The following is a 23,849-nucleotide window of genomic DNA, read 5'->3' as shown; positions in this document are numbered from 1 at the left end:
AGGTCAAATGTGTCTCATATATCAAAGAGTTCTTTAGATCTTTTTTCCATGTTATTGTCAACATAAATGTTAAAGTCTCCCGTTATGACAAAATAGTTGTAGTCAGTACAAATAACTGACAGCAGTTCTGAAAAGTCCTCCATAAATTTTCTACTGTATCTTGGAGGCCTATAAATTATTAAAACAATAACTTTTGGGTCACCTTTAACTAAAAAACAGATATTCAAATGAGCTAAAATCACCCAGTATAATTTCTTTACACTGAAATAATGGCTTAAAAACAACAGCAATACCACCGCCTTTTTCCCTATTTGACACTTGTTCATAAAATGAAAATTTGTTGGTGTCGCCTCATTTAAAATAGTATTACAGCTACTTTCTGTTAACCATGTTTCATTTAGTAACAAAAAGTCCAGATCAGAGGTTGTAATGTCATTAATCAACATTGATTTATTACCCAGTGACCTGATATTGAAAAGAGCTAATCTCGCAGAGATAACTGGAGACAATGGTTTGATAGATTCACATTTTATCCTCACTAAGTTTGTAGTTCTACTTTTTTTGTGCCATATTTCTTTGACCAGGCGGCACAGACTGGTTAGTACATCTGCCTCACAGTTCTGAGGACCGGGGTTCAAATCCCGGCCCTGCCTGTGTGGAGTTTGCATGTTCTCTCCGTGCCTGCGTAGGTTTTCTCCAGACACTCCAGTTTCCTCCCACATTCCAAAAACGTGCGTGGTCGGTTAATTGAAGACTCAAAATTGCCTGTAGGTGTGAATGTGAGTGTGAATGGTTGTTTGTTTCTATGTGCCCTGCGATTGGCTGGCGACCAGTTCAGGGTGTACCCTGCCTCCCGCCCGAAGATAGCTGGGATAGGCTCCGGCACCCCCGCGACCTTGTGAGGATAAAGCGGTACAGAAAATGGATGGATGGATTTCTTTGACCAACTTTCTGTCCCTTGTTATTACAGGGATCAAAAATGCCTGATCTCCATAGGGTTCTGACTTATTCTGGAAAAGACCCCGCAGATATCAGTCAGTAAACATGAAATATGAATTAAAATCGGCCACGCATTCCTGAGTTCCAGACGTTTTTTCTTCTGCCGAGAGGCCTGAAATCAGGACATTAGAATTTCTCGAGCTTATCTACGTCACTAGCGAAGCTCTCTGCCTACCTCTCTGCTTCTGAGCTAGCGCTGTCAACAAAACAAACGTGGGCTTTCACACGGAGGCAACCAATCAGCGGAAAGGGGGCAGTCTTTGCCAAATATAGACAAAGTAGCTACAAAACTGGGTCAAACAGAAGTAGCTGTCAGAAGGGCTTTTTCTGACAAAACCAGTGTTTTTTTGTTGTTGTTTTTTTTTAATGAAATTGACACTTTTATACTAAGTCCATGTTAGAGAGTCATTGTATAGAGGTCTAAATAGCCCAAAAAAATGGGACCTTTAACAAAGATCTGATTCTGATAAATACTTCACCTCTACTAAACGCCTGATATTCTCCACATTTGAGTAAATACACACCCCGGGCCACATACATACTATACATAAAGTACATACTGTATGTATGTAAACACACTCACCTGCAGCCCGCTGGCAGTGCACTGAGTAGCCGATGATTTGGGCTGAGTTGTACTCTGGTTTCTCCCACGTGAGCAGGGCAGTGGTGCTGGAATAAGGGGCGACCGAGAGGCGTCGAGGTGCACTGGGGAGGCCCTCCCTCACAATTACAGTGAGTTTGGCGGTGGCGCAGGCGGTGCCCAGGCCGTTGTCAGCAATGCACTGGTAATAGCCTGCGTCCTCAAGGGCCAGCTGGTTGATGAGCAGGACGCCAGGGTTTTGGGTCTTGGCGCGTCGGAAGGAACGTATTGGCCGGCCATTTTTCAGCCAGCGCAACGCCGGGGCGGGCTCACCGGAGGTGTTACACACGAATCTAGCCGTGTTTCCCCGGGAGAGGGACACTGTCTCTGGGGGCTGAAGAATGACTGGAGGCGCTGGAGAAGAATGCAAACTTTCAAAAAGGTTTTTGCCTGTGCTGACTATATATTAGGAACAGATATTTAAACACAGTAATGCCCTGCTATATCACAGTTCACCTAGTCTGCTATATCTCAGATCTTTCTGTTTGGAATTTTGTTTCTGTTTAACTACATTTACAATGTGTTTAATACAGAGTAGTGATTTGACTACATACGGTAATTAAGAAGCATTAATAAACTTACTATTTGCCATTAAATCGGCCATTAGTAACTGCCTCATTTTTTGTCTGTAATATGAATTTCTTTTTTTTTTTTTTTCCCCTCAAGCTGCTGCCCAACTAATCACACACAAACTAATCGCCTGAGGCAGTGAATCCCAACCATGTATTGATCTAAATTGCTATATTGGGAAAAAAATTACGTTTGAATATTTATAATTCATTTCTGAATCCTTATTAATCTCGACACCTTATTTAATTAATTTAATGCCAAGTGTAGGCGAGCCTTAAGGAATTTAAGATATTTAGTATTGACGTACTGTATCTCTTGTCTCTTCGAGGGGCTTTTAGATTTTGTAGCTTTTGTGCTGCTGGAATTTGTTAAACAAATGGGAGTCCTGGGCTATGTTCTGTCTGTAGTCCCTCCCGGGAGAAATGCAGGCATAATAACAAAATGTTCTGTTCATTTATTTGCTGCCCTTAGGGTATCGAAGCACTAGTAACTGTCATAAACAGAGGTTAAGTGGGCAAGTGAAAAACGTGTGATGAAACCAGAAAAATGCTGTTACATCTGCTACATCGCCTGAACGTTATTTCAGTTTGATAATTAATGCCAAGTAATATTTGGTGTTGGTGCAGCTTCTATTTTTTCATGCAAAAATGCCACTGGCCTTTGCTCTCTCTTCATTATAACCTGAATTTGCAAGGTGTTCCCTTGAGACTCTTGATGGAATTTAATGTGACATGAGCTGAAATGTAATTAGGTGTACCAGCAGATTAAACTAGAACTCTGAATTTCATTATTTTAATGCTAGTGATGGGCTAGCCTTGGGGAATTTTGGGTATTTTCGGATTGGACATGTCTCTTGCATTCTAGTGCCACTTTAGCAACATTGAACCCCTATAGACCCTCCCAAGTGGAATACAAGGCTTTTAGTTTTAGACCTGTCTCTTGCAGTCTAGTGCTACATTAGCTACTTTTCCCTTATAGTCCCACCCTCGATAAATACAAGACTGTTAGGATTGGACTTTCCCCTTGCATTCTATTGCTACTTTTACTGTAGTTATATGCAAAAGTACCTCTATCAAGGAATACTGGACTTTTGGTATTGGGCCTTTCTTATGCATTCTAGTGCTACTTGAGCTAATTTCCCCCCTATAGTCCGACCATAGAGGAACACAGGACTTTTAATATTGAACATGTGCCTTGCATTCTAGTGCTTCTTTAGCTACTTCAACCCCTGATGGTACACCCGAGATGATTAGAGGATTTTGAATATTGGACTCGTCTCTTGCATTGTAGTGCTATCTTAGTTACGTTTCCCTCAATAGCCCCTCTCGAGAATAATGTAGGACTTTCGTACTGGAACCGTTTCTTGCATTCTTGTGCTACTTTAGCTACTTTTATAACTTAATAAAACTTTGATGCCCCCACCTCGTTGACGATTGTTTTCTAGGGGAATCAAATACATCTCTTATCCCCAGGCAGCACCGGCGCTTTGCACACCACTGTGTTCTGTTCAATTACTTGCTCACTTGAGGCTATCTAAAAACTGGAGACGTGAAGTGTCACTTACCAGGCACATGCAGCTCAGCAGCAGCGGTGACAAATTCTCTGGTGCGAGGCTTGTTGGCCCTGCAGACGTAGACGCCCGCGTGGTGGCGCCTTGTGTCCCTGATCACCAGGTTAGTGGCAAGGACAACGACGTCTGTGGAAATGGACTTTCCGTCTGATCAAAGCAGAACAAATAAGTCATCTGTGAAGATGCTTTTGATGACACAAAAAAAATGGTGGTACAATTGTGCACTTGGTCAAAGACGCGGCACTGAGAAAGAGGGGATTTAAGTTTTATCACAATAAAATTCAATTCTGTGTTCCACTCTGTATCACAAAACATTTACGATTGAATAACAACACTCCTTAATGTACCTCAAAAGACCTCTGGGAGTTTCGCTTGTTGAGAAATCTTTGCGACACTTTTTTCTTCATTATCATGCAATGTGTCCTCACAAGACCTCACCTGTGTTTTACTTTTTCTTAGGCCATTTTTGCAACACTTACACTTGTATGACAGTAAATGTTTAAATTCCATGTTCAGTTCTGTACAAGGTTTACGATGCCCAGAGTTTGACCATGGAACAAATTCCCATTATTTTCCACAGGAAAAAAAAATAGAAATCCAAGTAAAATGGCTGTCGACTGTCAACCTCCATCCGGGAATTGGCCACAATATTAGGTACACTTTTTTTGCCTGTGTCAATCAAAATTGACCACTTTTACCAATAAAACTACTTTTGGCGTAACTTTTATACTCAATCTGACGAGATTGTGTCGCTTTAAAGATATATGGGGGGATGCATTAAATATTAACTTAAGCAGGGTAAACAAATTCCGACAATTGGGCCAAATTTGAACATTTCGCCTCCCTTGCAATCAAGGCCTGATTGTCAGAGGTCTATTTAAGATTATCCAGAATGATTTTTCCTTCCCCAATCTGCTAGGAAAATGGTCAAGCCAACAATCGTAAATATTGAACGTTTAATATTTACGATTGCAAATCGTTGTGTGTGGTGACATGAAACGTAACGATAGCATTTTCTATTTCTACTTCTACCCATTTTTTCTTCTTTTTATTTTGAGGCAATCTGGATGTCTGTCACAGGTCATTCTTGGTACTAGGACGGATATCGTTATGTGTGTGGTGTGCTGTGTTGGTCATCTAGAGTACAGCCCACACTAGTATAAGAGCACTAAGAATATACATTCCTGTGATGTAATACTGAGATTAGAGTTTTCAAAATAGATTTTATAATAACTTTTTTCAGATTAGGTTTATTTTGGGTTAGCATACTGTACTTCTCAAAAAAGTGCATAGAGTAAAACTGCAATGGTAAAATGTTTGTGCGCACGTGTGCGTGTGTGCTATGGCGGTGCGCATAAGCTTGATATGACAAATCACCTCATGGAAAGCACCGCACAACAGAACAATGGAACAGTAGAGGTGACGTCTATTGTTCGTGAAATTTACAGCTGCAGGTATGCAAACGCAGATATTTCTGGGAAGACGGACAATGAGTGAGTAATCAAGGGGAATGAAGTCAGAGAATTTTGTAAGGGGATTGGGGGGGGGGGTGTGTTACCTTGTCTGCTCCAGGACACCAGCGGCTTGGGCTGGCCCTGGGCCATGCACTCCATCACTGCTGGACGACCGAGCACTACCGTCGCATTCTGTGGCGGTACCACGATCATATCTCTGTTCAGGGCTTCTGCAGAATCTGGATAAGACGGAAACAAGTGCATATTTTTAGGATACAAGCACATTGGTGTGAAGGCCATATTTAAAACTGCTTCATTTCTTTGTCGTTATTGTTTTTCAGTCAACTAAATCATAACTTTGAGGGTTTTCACGGACTCTAATGAACATTTAAGCAGTCTTGAAAGATTTTAATTCTCTTCGGCTGGTCTGATTCTGGTCTGGATTATGGTCTGACCCAGACCATTCAAGAGAAGATAAAAATCCTGGATATGTTTTGGTTAAGGATGGAGTTATCCAGCTGTTGTACTAAGAATGCAAATCAAGAAGGACAGTGTCAACTCCATACCTTAGGATTTACTGCCATGTAGAGCCAATGTTGAACCTGAAAAAGTTCAATGAACGAAATTTCATGAACTAGTTCATATTTTGGCGAACGTGAACCGAACTTAGTTCATTTTTCCCTTATGAACGTTATTGAGAACACGCTCAATATGGCGTCAAAGAACAGTTTTTGAACAAAAATTGATTTTCATTCAAAAGTGCCAGGTTCTGTTAGGGACTTGAAGGACAACCCCGTCTGATCACACTATATATGAGCCTTCATATGTCAGAGGATTAGGGTTGTATTTGGCAAACGAATCAGTGCAGCTATGATTCATGAGCGAGGTGCGTTCAATGACACTCTGTAAATGGGAGAGAATGTGTTCTTTGTTAGGAAAATTATGATTTGTATCAGAATGCTTTGGTTAAAACACTGTACTGTACTGTATCACAATATGAATTGCAATATAAGACTAGACAGACAAAATATTTTGTTAATATAGCCAGCCAGAGCTGCAATGACTGCAGTTACCAATGTCCTTTCACCGTCGTTCCTGACACACAGTGTCATGTGTTTTTGTTTGCAAATGAAGGACAAAAGTAATTTTTTTGTTTTAATTCCTCATTTTAAAAAAGACCATTCAGGCATTTTTTTCTTATGTTTTTGAGATTGTAGGGTGAAAGCTTTAGCTGGCTCCGAGTGTGGACTGAATGGGCAAATTAAATGCCAGCATTTTGAGGGTCAGCAACATACTATACTATTGGAAAAAAAGAACTATGAACTAGTTTATTTTGGAACGGGGAACTGAACTTTGAACAAGTTCACGTAGAAAATTAACTTTCCTGCTCTCTGTCCCGCCATGCTTCTCTCCCGCAGATGTTTTTAATGCACTACATACATTCACATATCCTTGGGGAGCTGGTCGACCTGGGTGGGGTTGACAGGGGAGGTCAATATTGCCCTGTGACTGTATCACCTCACCCCCACCAGTTTCTCCAATTTTAATGAACTACACCCCACCCCACACATTCACGCTACAGGGATAATGGTTGCCAGTCTGGGACCTGGTAACCATAATAATAGGGTGGGAGGTGGGTTGTCACTTTTCTCTTGGCTGGACTCCTGGGGCCTGCGCCCACCCCCACTTGTCGGGCCACGGAGGAGTGGGGGTTCCCCGTGGGGGTCCCCCCATTCCGGTTCCGTGTGATTCTCGGTTCCGTTACTTTCAGGGGGCTGGGTCGGGGTGGATTGCGTGGTTTGGATGGGGGGTGTCCGGGTTATGGGCGTCCATTTTCTTGGCGGCCCGCGGCTTGGACTGAGGTGGGCATTTGACTGGGTTCTTTATGGCCATTATCGGTGTTGGACCTGTGGGCTGGGGAGCGGTGTGTGTGGGGGTGGCCCGGTTGACTTGGTACTCATTGGTTGGTGTTTCGGCTGGGGGTTGGATGTAGCGTTGTTGAGGTTGTTATTTGGGGCTGTTTCATCGCGTCGGGTGGTTTGTATGTGTGGGTTTTGGCTTGGCTTCCTGTTTTGGGCTTGTGGCCTTTTGTTTTTGTTTTGTTTTTTTGTGTGGGGGTGGGGGGGTCGCCGGGGTATGGCATTTTGGCACAGGGGGTAGCTTCGGACAGGTGGCGGTGATTTTTTTCCTTCTTTTTTTTTATGTATTTTCTTTTTTTTTTTTTTTTTTATGTATTTATTTATTTTATATTATTTTAGTGTATTTTGTTTTTCTTTGGATGGAGCCGGGTGCTGTGGGGCGCTGCCTCCTTTCCCGATTTTCACCGTTGGGGCGTGGGGTTGGAATTTAGTCTTTTGTCACCAAAACATCGAACCTTGGCTGTCCCTCTGATGAGCTCATTTCTAATTTTATCCAACCTGGTCACTCCTAGAGCGAACCTCAACATCTTCATTTCCGCCACCTCCTGCTCTGCTTCCTGTTGTCTCTTCAGTGCCACTGTCTCTAATCCGGACATCATGGCTGGCCTCACCGCTGTTTTATAAACTTTCCCCTTCATCCTAGCAGAGACTCTTCTGTCACATAACACACCTGACAGCTTCCTCCACACGTTCCAACCTGCTTGGACCCGTTTCTTCACTTCCTGACCACATTCACCATTGCTCTGGACGGTTTACCCCAAGTATCTAAAGTCCTCCACCCTTGCTATCTCTTCTCCCTGTAGCCTCACTCTTCCCCCACCACCCCTCTCATTCATGCAGATATATTCTGTCTTACTTCGGCTAATCTTCATTCCTCTGCTTTCCAGTGCATGCCTCCATCTTTCTAACTGTTCCTCCAGCTGCTCCCTGCTTTCACTGCAGATCACAATGTCATCTGCAAACATCATGGTCCACTGGGATTCCAGTCTAACCTAATCTGTCAGCCTATCCATCACCACTGCAAACAGGAAGGGGCTCAGGGCTGATCCCTGATGCATTCCCACCTCCACCTTGAATTCATCTGTCACACTTACAGCACACCTCACCATTGTTCTGCTGCCCTCGTACATGTACTGTATTATTCTAACATACTTCTCTGCCACTCCAGACTTCCGCATGACTACCTTTGCCCTGTGTCGCATCTCAATGTATTCATTTCGTCTCTTCTCGGTCCTCTAAAGTGTCTTACTTCTTCTACGCTAAAAATGTTTCCTTGTATGATTTCCTGTACTGTGAGGTTCCACCACCAAGTCTACTTCTCTCATTTCCTGTCAGAAGATACACCAAGTCCTCTCCTGCCTGCCTCTCTGATCACCTTGGCTGCAGTGGTCCAGTCTTCTGGAAGCTCCTCCTGTCCACCGAGAGCCTGTCTCACCGCTTCCCGAAAAGCTGCACAACACTCGTCCTGTCTCAGCTTCCACCACATGGTTCTCTGCTCTGCCTTTGTCTTCCTAATCTTCCTCCCCACCAACAGAGTCATCTTACACACCACCATCCTATGCTGTCTAGCCACACTCTCCCCTACCACTACCTTACAGTCAGTAACCGCCTTCAGATTACATCGTCTGCACAAAATGTAATCCACCTGCGTGCTTCTACCTCCGCTCTTGTAGGTCACCCTATGTTCGTGCCTCTTCTGGAAAAAAGTGTTCAGTACAGCCATTTGCATCCTTTTTGCAAAGTCTACCACCATCTGTCCCTCCAAGTTCCTTTCCTGGATGCCGTACTTACCCATCACTTCTTCATCACCCCTATTTCCTTCACCAACATGTCCATTACAATCTGCACCAATCACGACTCTCTCTCTGTCTGGGATGCTCAGAACTACTTCGTCTAGCTCCTTCCAGAATTTCTTTTTCACCTCTAGGTCACATCCTACCTGTGGGACATAGCCACTAATCACATTATACATAACACCCTCAATTTCAAGTTTCAGCCTCATCACTCGATCTGATACTCTTTTCACCTCCAAGACATTCTTACCCAACTCTTCTTTTAAAATAACCCTGACTCCATTTCTCTTCCCATCTACACCATGGTAAAATAATTTAAACCCTGCCCCTAAACTTCTAGCCTTACTGCCTTTCCACCTGGTCTCCTGGACACACAATATATCAACCTTTCTCCTAATCATTATGTCAACCAACTCCCAAGATTTTCCTGTCATAGTCCCAACATTCAAAGTCCCCACATTCAGTTCTAGGCTCTGTGTTTTCCTCTTCTCTTTCTGCCGAAGAACCCGCTTTCCACCTCTTCTTCGACTTCGACCCACAATAGCTGTATTTCCAACGGTGCCCTGCAGGTTGACGGCGCCGGCGGCGGACGTTGTTAACCCGGGACTTGATCGATCCGGTATGGAATTCTTTGGATGAATGCTCATATTTGTTTGGCAAAGTTTTAAGCCGGATGCCCTTCCTGGCGCAACCCTCTGCATTTATCTGGGCTTGGGACCGGCCTCCAGTTTGCACTGGCTTGTGCCCCCCATAGGGCTGCATTATATCAAAATTAAAGGATGCTATCTCCAAATTCTGTGTATAGTATTTTCTACACCTTTTATACTTGAAACTTTTGAGTGCCTTCAAATACGATTACGATATTTGAAAATGTTGTTTTAACAAGTTTAGATGTATTTAAAGCATGTGGGATATGTATTTTAAGTCTTACACCATTAAATAAAATACAGTCTCTCTATATTGCAGATTTTCTTAGGTGGGTCTAGAAAATAATCCCTGCGATGAAGGGGAGATCACTTTTTTAACACCTTTTTCATACAGTGAGCTACAGTGAGGGCCTGGATACCCCATTGATCAAAATGTTCTCAGGGATTCTCGGGGAAACTTCAACAATAACTCAAACATAAACAACAATAACTCTAACACAAAACAACCTGTGGTAACAGTGAGCCGGGACTCGTGACTGATGTCCGTCTTGGCAGAGTTGGATGCAACACAGCGGTAGGCGCCCTCATCCTCTGTGGTAACCTCCAGAATCTGGAGCACGCCATTAGGCAGGGAAATGAACCTGTTTCACACGGGGGAAAGAGGAAAGAGGGAGACGAGAGTCAGAAGGCTGATACAAACAACACACTGGGAGTCGACATAGCCGAGTCGCGTCTGCGGGATTCCGGCTGTGGCCTCTCAGGGTGTTGTCTCTCTTTAATAAAGCTGTAGACCATTGTGTGCAGTCATGTCGTGAGGGTTATGGCACAAAATCTGCTCTATAAAAACATTCAGGTGAAAGACAAGCTCCTGAATTTCACAGAATTCTGGACAGTATCTAGCACAAATATTCCATGAATACCATCGTGCTACAAATAAAGGTCAGGGGCATCAAGTGAAATTTAAAACTACCAAAAAAAAGACTACAGTGATGAGTGAATCCCTGTTTACTGCAGGCATATGTTCCAGACCCATCCATTAAAAACATTTAAACTCATTAAAATACACTTTAACTGACTAAAACATGATTTTTAAAGTATTAATGAGCTCTTGTTTTTACTGTTAGTCAAGAAATAAAAGAAAAATTGGAGACTATCATATAACGTCGCTTTGAAACAAAAAGAAGACTCATAATGGTACAGTTCTCCAAATAAGAGGCAACACATGCTTACTTACTCATGAAACAAAAAGACAGTTAAACGTTGTATATTTAAACACCAAAATAAATCTTTAACCAAACCATATAATTTCAGCTAATGAAATTCCGCTAGGTAAATGCTAACACACAATGTGAAATGCCATAGAGGCAAACGAAAATTAGCATAGACATTAGGCCATTTACAACCTAACAACTGGTACTTTAACACACACAGAGCAGCAACACATACAAGTTGAGCTGCTATGTGATGCCGGTTTATAATGCAGTACCGCCTGAGGGATTGAAGGTCACGGGCATTCAATGGTGGTTTTTGGCCTTGCCGCCTATGTGATCTCTCCAGACTCTCTGAATCTTTTAATGATATTATGGACCGTAGATGATGAAACCCTAAATTCCTAGCAATTTCACATTGAGAAACATTCTTAAATTGTTGGACTATTTGCTCATGCAGTTGTTCACAAAGTGGTACACCTCACCCTATCCTTGCTTGTCAACAACTGAGCCTTTCGGGGATGCTCATTTTAAACCCGGACATGACACACTGACCTGTTTCCAAACAATCTGTTCACTTGTGCAGTGTTCCAAACCAGTGCTTTTTTGAGCATTCCTCAACTTTCCGAGCCTTTTGTTGCCCCTGTGCCAGCTTTTTTGGTTTTTGGTTTGTACTTGGGCGGCAAGGTGGTCGACTGGTTAGAGCGTCTGCCTCACAGTTCTGAGGACTGGGGTTCAATCCCCGGCCTCACCTGTGTGGAGTTTGCATGTTCTCCCCGTGCCTGTGAGAGTTTTCTCCCGGCACTCTGGTTTCCTCCCACATCCCAAAAACATGCATGGTAGGTTAATTGAAGACTCTAAATTGCCCATGTGAATTGCCCTTGTGAGGATAAGCGGCTCAGATAATGGATGGATGGATGGATGGATGGATGGATGGATGGTTTGTACTTGCTCAAACAGTATTTTGAATGCCGCCCTACCGGTACTTTTGTTTAGTTAGTAAGTGAGAAAACATTACATAGTTGTGCTCATACGTTTGATTATCCGGGCAGAATTTGTAAGATGTATACCATTGTTAAAAGAAAATGTGAAGGATCAGCAAAACACAATATTATTTTTAATGGAATTCAAATTAAATTATAATGCATTTCAGAAAAGCACAATTGTTACACAATACATAATAACCTTGTTCAATCATCAGTCATATAAAAAAAAAAAGTCACAAAATCTGCCCAGGTATGGAAACTTCTGAGTACAAATGCACGTATCTGCAGTTCTACTGTTGTTACCTGACAATAAAAAATGAGGTGGGGTACACTCTGAACTGGTGACCAGCCAATCGCAGATAAATAATAATTCAATAAGAAATAAAAAAATTAAAAGTTAATAAGAAATGAAACTTTTTAAATTTAAATTGAAAGGTAAATAAATATTAAAGTGAGTGTGAATGGTTGTCCGTGTCTATATATGCCCTGCGACTGACTGGCAACCAGTTCAGGGTGTAGTCCGCCTTTCGCCCAAAGTCAGCTGGGATAGGCTCCAGCGTCCCGCGACCCTAACCAGGATAAGCGGTGTTGAAAATGGATGGATGGATGGATAAATATTAAAGGCTAAATTAAAAGATGGGTATCACGATTGGATAGAGGCTGGACCCAATAGCAGGCAGAGGCAGAAAGGTTGTGATCAACAGTTTCCTGAAAGGGCAATGGGAATGGTCAAGTTGGCAGGTGGTGGCAGAATCCGGAGGACGCAGGGAACACTGAGGACAAGGAGAAACACGGGGGTCAGAGCGATGGCAAGGAATTAGGTTGCTTACTTGATACAGGTGAGACGTGGTACCCCTGTAGAAGCTGCCATACTCTGGCAAGAGTTTCCGGGATCGGAGGGCTAAGAGCGCAGGTGGAGACAGGCTTGAGTAGTGATACTCCTAGTGGAATGTAGGGTGAATCTTAGGAGACTGTGAATCTTAAGAGACTGCGGAAGTTTCAGTTAAACGGAAGTGCGATATATAATTTTAGTAATAGGGAAGGGACCAATGAAGCGCGGAGTGAGCTTGCGGGATTCTGTCTGGAGTGGGAGGTCATGGGAAGAAAGCCAAACGGACTGACCCACCTTGTATTCAGGTGTAGGGGAGCGATGACGGTCCGCGAGCCGTTTGTTACGTTCTGCAGACCGGGACAAAGCACGTCCTTCCACTCGGCCTGGACCCTTTTGAGGTGATCTTTAACCGCGGGAACCGCTACCGCCTGCTTCTGTTCTTTGAATAATGGAGGTTGGAAACCGTAGCAAGCCATGAACGGGGACACACCGGTAGCGGAGCTGGTAATGGAATTGTGGGCGTATTCGATCCATGGGAGGAACAAGCTCCAAGAGGAGGGGTTGCGTACGGCAACACAACGGAGGGCCGATTCCAAGGACTGATTTGTCCGCTCCGTCTGGCTGTTGGTTTGTGGGTGATAACCCGAAGACAAGCTGGCTGCTGCGCCCACCGCTCTACAGAATTCCTTCCAGACCAGGGATGAGGACTGAGGACCTCGGTCGTAGAGAATGTCGATGGGGATACCGTGGAGTCTAAAGACATGGAGGTTAGCAGTTTCAAAGGCAGATGGAAGTTTGGGTAGGGCACATAATGAACGTATTTGGAAAAGCGATCAATAATAGTGAGAATGACTGAGTTACCTTCAGAGGGGTGTTGGCCGGTAACGAAGTCCACAGCGATGTGGGACCAAGGGCGGCTTGGGATAGGCAAGAGATGCAGCCTATCACGAACTGGAGGGAGGGGTCGGGGTGGCGAAGAATGGGAGTACTGGTGAACAGGGTCTTGAGTTGACTGAATGCTTGGGATGCTGCCGGGGTCCACTGAAAGGGGAGCTGGTGGATGTGAGGCTGGTGAGGCGGACAGCGACCTTGCTTTAATTACAGATGAATCGACGGTAGAAGTTGGCAAAGCCGAGGAAGCGTTGCAGTTCCTTCCGAGTAGTAGGAACGGGCCATTCAGTGATAGCTTGAATCTTGGTTCTCGAGGAGGCACTGGAGGACTTGGCATACATGACTGCGGTGTTCTTCAGGGGAGCGAGAGCAAATGAGGATGTCGTCAAGGTACACAAACACGAACAGGTTTAACATGTCACGGAGGATGTCATTGATGAATGCTTGGAAAACTGCGGGGCCGTTTGTTAATTCGAACGGCATGACCAGATCTTAAAAGTGTCCGAAGGGGGTATTGAAAGCGGGCTTCCATTCATCCCCTTCTCGGATACGGATGAGTTTGGTAGACGTTACGGAGGTCCAATTTTGTGAATGACGGGTTGATGTGGGGTAGTGGTGTTTTTTATGGTGATGTCATTGAGTCCTCGGTAGTCTATACATAGGCGGAGAGTGGTGTCTTCTCAACAAACAGACAAAACCCGGCCCCTACTGGAGACGAGGAAGGGTGAATGAGTCCAGCAGCCAGGGAGTCACGGATGTAATCCTCCATCCCTTTCTTCTCCGGGCGGGAGTGATTCAAGAGGCGGCTGGTGGGAAGAGGAGCTCCCGGCAAGAGGTTTATAGCACAGTCGTAAGGGTGGTGGGGGGGGGGGGGGGGGGGGGGGGGGTTAGAGAAATGGCCAAGTCCTTGCTAAACACTGGGGAGAGATCATAATATTCTTCGGGGATCCGTGAGAGGTCAACTGGTGTGGCAGAAGGTGGTGGTTTTCCAGAGGCCGGCATAGCAGAGAGCAGGCAGTGTGAATGGCAAAAAAGGCTCCATCCAGTGATGGATAAATGTATCCAGTCAATGGTGGGGTTGTGTTGTTTAAGCCAGGGGATTCCAAGGACTAATGGGGTGTCAGGGGAAGGGCTTGACGAAAAGAGAGATGTTGTCGCGGTAATTTCTGGAAATAAGTAAAGTAAACGGCACAGTTTGGTCGGTGACAGGGGAAGTGACTCGGCCATCCAGGGCTGACTCTTTTAGGAGACGGAAGTGGTTGGAGAGTGATTTGGAGCTGATGAGCTATTCCTTCATGAATAAAATTATCGTCGGCACCGGAATCAATGAGGGCTACTATGGGTGTGTCATGAGCGAAGCCTAGAATGCAAGCGGGAACGGTCATACGGGCAGGAGAACTAGAGGAAATTGTGGTTTGGCTCACGACGGCGCTCTTGGGTCGTGATGAGCCTGGTCTTTTGGTCGTAGTGGGCATGTGGAAATGAAGTGAGCTGATTGACTGCAATAAGTGCACAGCCGCTAGATGACGCAACGGTGACGTTCCTGGGGATCGAGTCGGGTATTTCAAATTTGCATGGGCTCATCTGGTACTGTAGGGAGTGAAGAAGTGGCAGGAGGTGGTGTGCTTTGTCCTGTTACCCGACATAGGCGCCTTGGAGGGTGAGTGCATGTTTTAGCGCCTTCTGGGTTGCTGGGTCCATGGTGGCCAGAGTATTCTGTCACGATTGGATAGAGACTAGACCCAAGAGCAGGCGGAGGCAGAAAGGTTGTGATGAACAGTTTATTGAAAGGGCAATGGGAAGGGTCCTTGAGGTGTGTTGGCAGGTGGTGGCAGAATCTGGAGGACGGAGGGAATACTGAGGACAAGGAGAAGCACAGGGGTCAGAGCGATGGCAAGGAATTAGGTTGCTTACTTGAGACAGGTGAGCCGTGGTACCACAGTAGAAGCTGCCATACTCTGGCAAGAGTTTCCGGGATCTGGCAGGCTTAAATGCAGGTCGTAATGAGGACTGATTGCTGACAGGTGCGCGGCCGAGGAAGGTGCTGGAAAGAGAGAGGGGAGGGAGAGGGCGAGAGGGTGCAAAGCGTCACCCAGGCTCCAAAAATGGAACTGCAGGGCAGCTCATAACGGTGGGTCTTGAGCCTATTCTTAAAAACATGAATATTTTCTCCAGCTCCGAGGTGCTCCAGCAGGCTGTTCCACAGATTGGGGCCATTTATTTGGAACAATGCCTCATGGTGCGTGTGGGTCCTGACTTTTGGAATAACGAAAAGGCCAGAGCCAGAGGACATCAGGGCCCACAAGTGTTGATTGCATAAACGCAACTCTGAGAGATAAGAAGCCTCAAGACCATTAGACACTTAAAAACCAGCAAAAAAAAAACGTAACATCAATCCTGAAACACAGGAAGCCAATGCAGTGATTTTAAAATTGGTGTAAAGGCTTCTTTATACTGGCGCTGGCAGCGACCTCACTAACGTCACTGCGGCTATCCCGCGCATAGTTTGCCTTTATACTCCAGCACAACACACGCGCGTTATTTTGAAAATGTGCTGCAGTTCTCTTCCAAGTCAGGGGTGTTGGTTAGGACACCACAGGGTGGAGTTTCCTCTGCTTTTTATGGCCATTTTTACTTTCCTTTCCGGAAAAAGTAACAAAGTAACAACAATGGCAACCGTGCAACAGTGTCTGCGAGAACAAATGGACCTAGATGACCAGATGATATGTTTAATTATACTGCAAAATTGATCAAGAAGGCGGCGGCGCAGGTGGTATTGTGGACCCAAGGGGGAACGCTGAGTACGTCATCATAGCATGTGACTAAAAGGGACCAATTACGAGAGATGATCTCCGAGGCATTTTGCGCGCAGCGACAATTTGTGCCGTGTGCGCATCAAGTGCCACATAGGGGCCGCGCGGCCCTATGCGTCAGTCACGTGATGCAATATGGGCGCTGTTGCCCGTGCGAGCGCGGGAGTATGAAGAGGCCTTAATGTGTTCCTGCCTTCTGGTCTTCATCAGTACACGTGCTGCCCAATTTTGTAGTAATTGTAAGCCAGAAATTGTCTTTTTCGGAAGACCACAAAGCAGGGCATTACAATAGTCAATCCAACTGGAGATAAAAGCATGCATTAGTGTGTCCGTGTTGGCCCCAGAAAGAATGGGCGGATTATAGCTATTTTCTTTCAATGATAAACCCCTGCTTTTTTATATATATTTTTAATGTGTGAAATAAAAGTGACCTCAGTCTAAAATACCTAAAAAAAATATTAAATTAAATAAAAACTGTGGTAGTAGGAAGACACTGAAGTATGTTGCTAGTTTGCAACCCATGAAAATACTTATTACTTTAGACTCAGTGATACATAGATACAGTGAACACATACCTATTCAAAGTTCGCTATTTACAAATTTGTCTTTTCTGTAAAAAGTATTCTCAGCAAATTGCTGAAAAACTTTGTTTTTATTTTTATTTATTGTTTTTTATGTTCTGTAACACTTCAAGATGCCACAAGATGGCACCAAAACACTACCTAAAAGGAATGTAGTAATTTGTTTCAAGGAAGTATGTTGAACTTATACATCTGAAGTGAGTGACTAATATCTTTGTATGTCGGGAAGGAGTTAAGTTTAGCCTGGGATGTTCGTGGAAGTTTAGGAGAGCCTTGCCATGTGTCTATACATACACACACTCCTTCCGTTGCATTTCTTCCACATCAAACAATCTGTAAACATTGAGTCTTTAAGGGTAATGTAAAATATGTTTAAGTGTTTTGGAATCATAGTTTGCTGTATATTTATGGTTAGGTTCCACTGCAAAAAATCTTAGGGAGGGTAATGGTGAATCGCCAATAGGCGGGGTTCCCTCTACCTATTAAAAGTAGGGTAAAACACCAGGACCAGGGCATGGATACACTAGAGACAAGAAGACAGGAAAACTGGGAGGTGAAAAAAAACAAGCCAATCAGGAGTTTAAAAAAAAAGGGGTGGGGTATCATCGCAGCAGTGAGGGAAGACATCAACACAGCAGTGAGGAAGACGATAAGCCAGTTCTTAGCGACAGGCCATTAGCAAGGTAGCAGAATCTCATCTCACTCATGAGCCCTCGTAAGCATCGAGCTGTTTGGAGGTCATGTGGGGCTACGACAGCCATTAGTGCCGAGACGGCCACTGAAAAGCTGTAAATGACCACCAAATGGCCACGGCAGACTGGGCACCAACGAATGAGTCGTGGAACTCCCCTGACCATACACAATACAGGAACACAAAACATCAATACGCCATCCCTGCATAATGTAAGATCGCCTTTAATACTGTGCAGGAAACTTGTTTAACATCAGGTGAGACTTCACTCAGTCATTCATTTGAGAGACTGTTGTAAAAAAAATCCAGACTTGCAATCTTGAGGCGATATACAGTATGGCTACCATGGAGTGAGGAAGAGACTGAATTTTATAAAACTTTACAAAACAAATATCATGGTTTGGTTCACGTTGGCTACAGTAAGGGGACAAAACTGCTCTTTTGTGAAAACAGGAACTGACTTCAAAATAATTAAAAAGAAATAAAACGATAGGATTTGAGGGATAGAAAATGGATGCATTGATAAAACTTCAAATTGCTTACTCCTTGTAAATTTTACAATTAATGAAAGATACAAAATAATACAAATAAAAATAAAGAATCCATCCATTCATTTTCCGAGCCGCTTGTCCTCACAAGGGTGGCGGGAGTGCTGGAGCCTATCCCAGCTGTCATCGGGAAGAAGGCGTGGTACACCCTGAACTGGTTGCCAGCCAATCGCAGGGCACATACAAACAAACAACCAGTCGCACTCACATTCAGACCTAGGGGCAATTTAGAGTCTTCAATCAACCTACCACGCATGTTTTTGGGAAGTGGGAGGAAACCGGAGTGCCCGGAGAAAACCCATGCAGGCACGTGGAGAACATGCAAACTCCACACAGGCGGGGCCGGGGATTGAACCCCAGTCCTCACAACTGTGAGGCAGACGCGCTAACCAGTCGTCCACCGTGCCGCCAAAATAAAGAATCCATATAATAAAACTAAATCTTTAAAAACATGATACTTTCGATCTAGTTAAAAAGTTTAGCATTCTGCCAAAAGCATCCATCCACTAGCCAGAGGCTGAGAAGCACTGTTTGTTAACAGAGAACAAGCGTGAGGTAGTTAAACTTCCTGTCCATGACCTAACACGTTCCTTGTGCGGACTCTCTACGCTTCTGTAACAATCCGAAAAATCTGACTACGGATACATGGACCATTACACCCAGAGTAGACTATCCGTTTAATTTCTTTGTGATTGGAAAAAGGGCCGCGTCTCCCGGAAGCTAATAGAGACACAGCGTCCACATGAATGAGGATCACTATTTAAGAAACTACAGTATAGAAAAAGTTTCTTCATCCATATATTAAAATAAAATATATGTAAAGAAAATAAATTAATAAATAAAAGAAGTCCATCATATTCAGCGTCTCACATTCAGCAGATTGTAATCACTGAACAGTAAAAACCACTTAGCTGAATTAGCTTTATAACCAAGGTCATAGGACAAGCATAGCTTTGATTTTATTATACCGTGCATTCTGGTAATAAATTCCTCCAGACCCATCTTGAAGACATTTAATAGGAAATGTGATGTATTACGACTTTGTCATTAATTAACAGGAACAAAACATATTTAAAAAGAGACGTCAATGGAGTGTTAGCCAGATGACCAAAATGCATCACTGGAAATTGTCTGACTGCGATCAGTCCATGGGATGACATTCATATGCAGCTCGGTTTTTGAAAATTACTGAAACCTCTGTGGCACAAATCAGCAGCAAATCCCACAAACAGAAAAGCTTGCCGTTTTGATTTAAAGAGGCCATTTTGCTCATTTCCAGGTGTCCTTCAAATGCAGAACTGTCGTCGAGATTTCGTTCAATCGCTATAGAGTTGGGAAAAAGTAACAAGGAAAGAAAAAACATGTTTTCTTTGTTTTGATTTTGGTTTGAAGAGGCCATTTTAGGGTCATTTGCAGGTGTACTGTGCTTGATTTTATTCAATTGCAATCAAATTTTAACTATGAATTTGAACACAGAATTGTATTGGTGGGGGCTCAAATGACTATTTGTACGTGGCCCCTGGGTTGTAGGTTGCCCAACCCTCTTCTAAGGTCTTCCACAATCATTGCAGCAATGCTGGAAACCTTAACAAAAAAGAACATCAGAAGAAAAGGCTACCCATACAAGGTATTAGGCTTTACACAATCAGGATTTTTGGGGCTGATCATCGATCAGCGAGTTTAAAAAAAAACAATAACCGATCAGATCACAAGATGGAGCAGTGTGTATTTAAATGACTTGTTCATTTACTCTATATACTTGTGTACTGTATACTGAGTATCTTCAAAAATATTCTCTCGTCAGGTCATGTAACATTACCAAACCAACATTACAACATGACAGAAATAATGGGTGCTAACTTACTGTAATTAACTTTATTGTAATTCAATTACTTCACACACACTTTAAAGCATGATTCGACAGAACGCCAGCATGTTTACGTACAACCTAACATAACATAACGTTTGGTTGGCTGCTTATGAGCCGTATCGTATTAAAAGTATGAGAACATACCTCACGCAATCCTTGAACTAACGTCTTCTCGCAAGCACCGGTGACTACCACCATCACACGTTTTCCTCTATTTTGTTCTTTTTTGACCAACACAATACACGCGCGATCCATTGTTGTCGTTGTGGCCTGTGGCCATGGTAACGAGTGTATCTGGTCACGTTTGATTTGACAAAGCCCAGTGATCATAAATGACATCATAAGACACGTCTTACGTGACAAGGCTAAAAAAAAACAACAACTTTTGGATTCAAATATACTGTGTACGAAGGCGAAGCGGAATAAATGTCTTTTGCGGAACTGATCAATGACGTAATTGATCGGATCAGCGAAGTATGACATTAAAGCCGATCAGCATAAAATGCTAATTATCGGCCGATACCGATCAAGCCGATCAGATCGGTGTATAGTCTACAAGGTATAAAATGAATTGAAGCAGAGTCACCTTGGGTCGTTGGGGATGGCGACTTTGTCCTTTTCCCAAGTAATTATAGGTGTGGGCACACCATCGATCTGGCACTCGAAGCGAGCCGCCCCCCCAGCAGGCACCATCTGAGGTGAAGGCTCCTGATGGAAGGAGGACAGACCTGCGGAAGGAGAGCACAGCGGTTATATGCCTCTCACGCAATGATTTTTGGATTCTTGTTGTATGTAGGTCGCTCGCCAGGTGACAGTACAATTGTTTCAAATCCCTTCCCCACAGAGCCCATATACTTTATGGCATACTTTACAAAAAAACGCCGTCTGGTCAAGGTGAGAAAGGCACTTCTAGCATACAGCCGTACCCGCTTTGTATAATTCACAAACAAATTGAAAGTGTGTGTTCAGAACGGATGCCTATTGTCTGTTCAAAGACTTTGTATTACTAAGACTGAGAACCTGGCAACATTCCCAGAAATATATTTATAGTATTCCTGCCACGAGCGTTCAGATAAATATTATTATACAGTTACAGAAAAATGACAAGGATAGAGTAGTAATTTTTAAAGCGTAATTTTGGGCGACAACACGATAAAAAAATATCGTTTGGGAGATGGTTGTAACTGCTCACGGGGCATGGAGAGAATTAAAATGTCCATCCATCCATTTTCTTGTCCTCATTACGGTCACGGGTGGGCTGGAGTCTATCCCAGCTGACTTTGGCCTGGATGGGGGCACACCCTGAACTGATGCCAACCAATCGCAGGGCACATATACACAAACAACCACTAACACTCACATTCACACGCACGGAAAATTTAGTCTTCAAGTAAACAAACATGCATTTTTGGTATGTGGACGGAAGGCGGAATACTCAGAGAAAACCCGCAGAAGCACGGGGGAACATGCAAACACAACACAGGAAGGCCAGAGCCTAGATTCAAATCCCTAACCTCAGAACTGTTACAATGGAACTGTACACGTGCTAACCATTAGACCACTGTGGTGGTTATCATGTTTGCCAACAAGACATTATATTGTATTTGCTGCATGGCTATCATACTGTCAAATCAAATCAAGTTACACAAACAACACAGTTTGTCCACTCTCTTTTGCCTAACTAATAAAATTAGCCATTAGCAGTAATTCACCTCAATGTTAATTGCGCACACAGGGATCAGTGACTTTTGGACTGAAACATAATTCCTTTTAATAAGGCACTATGTTCTCAGCTTTGGATTCTACCAAAAATAAACTGGCCACTTGTCCTTGTGCCAGAGGAAAGGTTTACTCTGCATTGCATTCAAACTAAGTGGAGTTAAATGTCGTGACTAGGACAAAGCACTGGGATTTAATCCAGCGTGGCGGGATTTCTTCGTCTCTTTAGCCAGAATTTGTTGGCAGGGCTCCAGTGTTCACAACTTTGCACTTTCACACGCAGGGGGGGAACACTTCCTGCTGGAGGTAATATTGCACACCAGGGGGAAGCAGCGAGCATGATGCCCGTTGCGTGGGGTGCTGTGAAGGGCCTCTTACCTTTGACCCTTCTTAGCAGGCTTTTCTGAGCGGGTAACAAAATTATTTGGCCTGCAGCCCTCATAAAAAGGGAGGAGAGAGATATTCTAATGAAACCAATCCTAACTAAAAGATGCTCTATGATCATTGAAATGATACATTTTCAGGCATTTCTAGCAAATACAGTGCCCTGAAAAAGTATTGGCCTCCTTCTCAAATTAATTAATTCATTAATTAATATAGGCGGCACGGTGGACGACTGGTTAGAGCGTCTGCCTCACAGTTCTGAGGACCGGGGTTCAAATCCCGGCCCCGCCTGTGTGGAGTTTGCATGTTCTCCCCCGTGCCTGCGTGGGCACCCCGGTTTCCTACCACATCCCAAAAACATGCATGATAGGTTAATTGAAGACTCTAAAATTGCCCGTAGGTGTGAATGTGAGTGCGGATGGTTGCTTGTATATGTGTGCCCTGCGATTGGATGGCAACCAGTTCAGGGTGTACCCCACCTCCTGCCCGAAGATAGCTGGGATAGGCTCCAGCACTCCCGCGGCCCTTGTGAGGATAAGCGCCTCAGAAAATGGATGGATGGAATTAATTAATATTTTTGCATACTTTCCCACGTCAGTGTTTGATCATAAAACAAGTGTAAAATATCAGACAAATATAACCCAAGTGAACTTAAAATGCTCTTATATAGAATGATGATTTCATTTATTAAGGGGGGAAAAAAAACGATGCAAAGTTACCTGGCCCTGTGTGAAAAAGTAATTACCCTCCTTGTTAAATCATGAATGAATTGTGGCTAATCACAACTTTTTGGTTAATTTTCACTGATCACACCCATCCAGATCTGTTCAATCAAGAATCTGTCCCGACAAAATCAAGTCGGACAAAAGATCTAATAAAGCCGCAACAAAATGACACCATCCAGAGAAATTCCAGAACAGTCGAGAAATAAATTGACATCCATCAGTCTGGAAAGGGTTACAAAAGCCATTTAAAGCTTGAAGATTCCAGCGACGGCACGGTGAACAACTGGTTAGCACATCTGCACAGTATGCCCGCGACCAGGGGAGGAGCCAGAGGGGAGGCTGGGGTAGCACTGGACCCGCTGGCACACATAAACACGGGCACATGGACAAGTTACAGCTCATGGCGTCTCCACATGACCAGTTAATGTGGAGTGGCTGTTGGAAGCTTCCACATTAATGTGTACATTTAATTCAGGTTGCTGCTTCTATTGATGTGGTTCTCCAATGATTTTAGAGGAATGAAACTAGCAGACAATCGGCCAGCGAGCTGTTTCATGCTCTGTTGGCTAAAATGAAATATAACGTGAAGGAGGGTGGGGGATTATCCCTCTTGTTTTTCGTTTTGTATGTCTCTAAATGTTTGTTTAAAAGCTTTAAAACTGACACCGCTACAGTGTCAAAAGTGTTGCTGTTGCATTTTTATTTTTCTTCTATGCAGCATCTCATTTCATGCATAATGTACTGCACAAGAGGCGAGCTAAAAACACTTTTAAGACAAACTAGTGGAGTGCTTTCAAAGAAAACATCAGGAGTTGAGGGCATCACAAAAGTGCTGTTAATGAGCTTCACACGTGTAACTTGTTGAAAAAGCATAAATACTGTCATACGAGTTAATTCTACCAATATATTTCATTTTAATTTCTGAAATTTCACCAGTTTCACCAATTTTGCTTGTTTAAAATAGGTATAGCCTACCTGTAATTCAAGTGAATTCTGCCTTTTTATTTAA

General features: G+C 43.7%; 1 protein-coding gene across 1 annotated transcript in view; it reads right to left on the bottom strand.

Moving 5' to 3' along the window:
* Positions 1 to 23,849, bottom strand: part of igdcc4 (immunoglobulin superfamily, DCC subclass, member 4) — a 117,136-nt gene that overhangs the window by 30,179 nt on the left and 63,108 nt on the right. The window contains 5 exon segments of the mRNA XM_061765685.1: positions 1,583 to 1,993; positions 3,774 to 3,926; positions 5,338 to 5,472; positions 10,100 to 10,233; positions 20,599 to 20,740. Coding sequence (XP_061621669.1) covers positions 1,583 to 1,993; positions 3,774 to 3,926; positions 5,338 to 5,472; positions 10,100 to 10,233; positions 20,599 to 20,740 — 975 coding nt within the window.

The sequence above is a fragment of the Phyllopteryx taeniolatus genome, chromosome 2 (genome assembly GCF_024500385.1).
Source record: "Phyllopteryx taeniolatus isolate TA_2022b chromosome 2, UOR_Ptae_1.2, whole genome shotgun sequence".
Taxonomy (NCBI): Eukaryota; Metazoa; Chordata; class Actinopteri; order Syngnathiformes; family Syngnathidae; genus Phyllopteryx; species Phyllopteryx taeniolatus.
The sequence above is the reverse complement of the archived record's forward strand: the minus strand, read 5'-3'. Positions and strand labels throughout refer to the sequence as shown.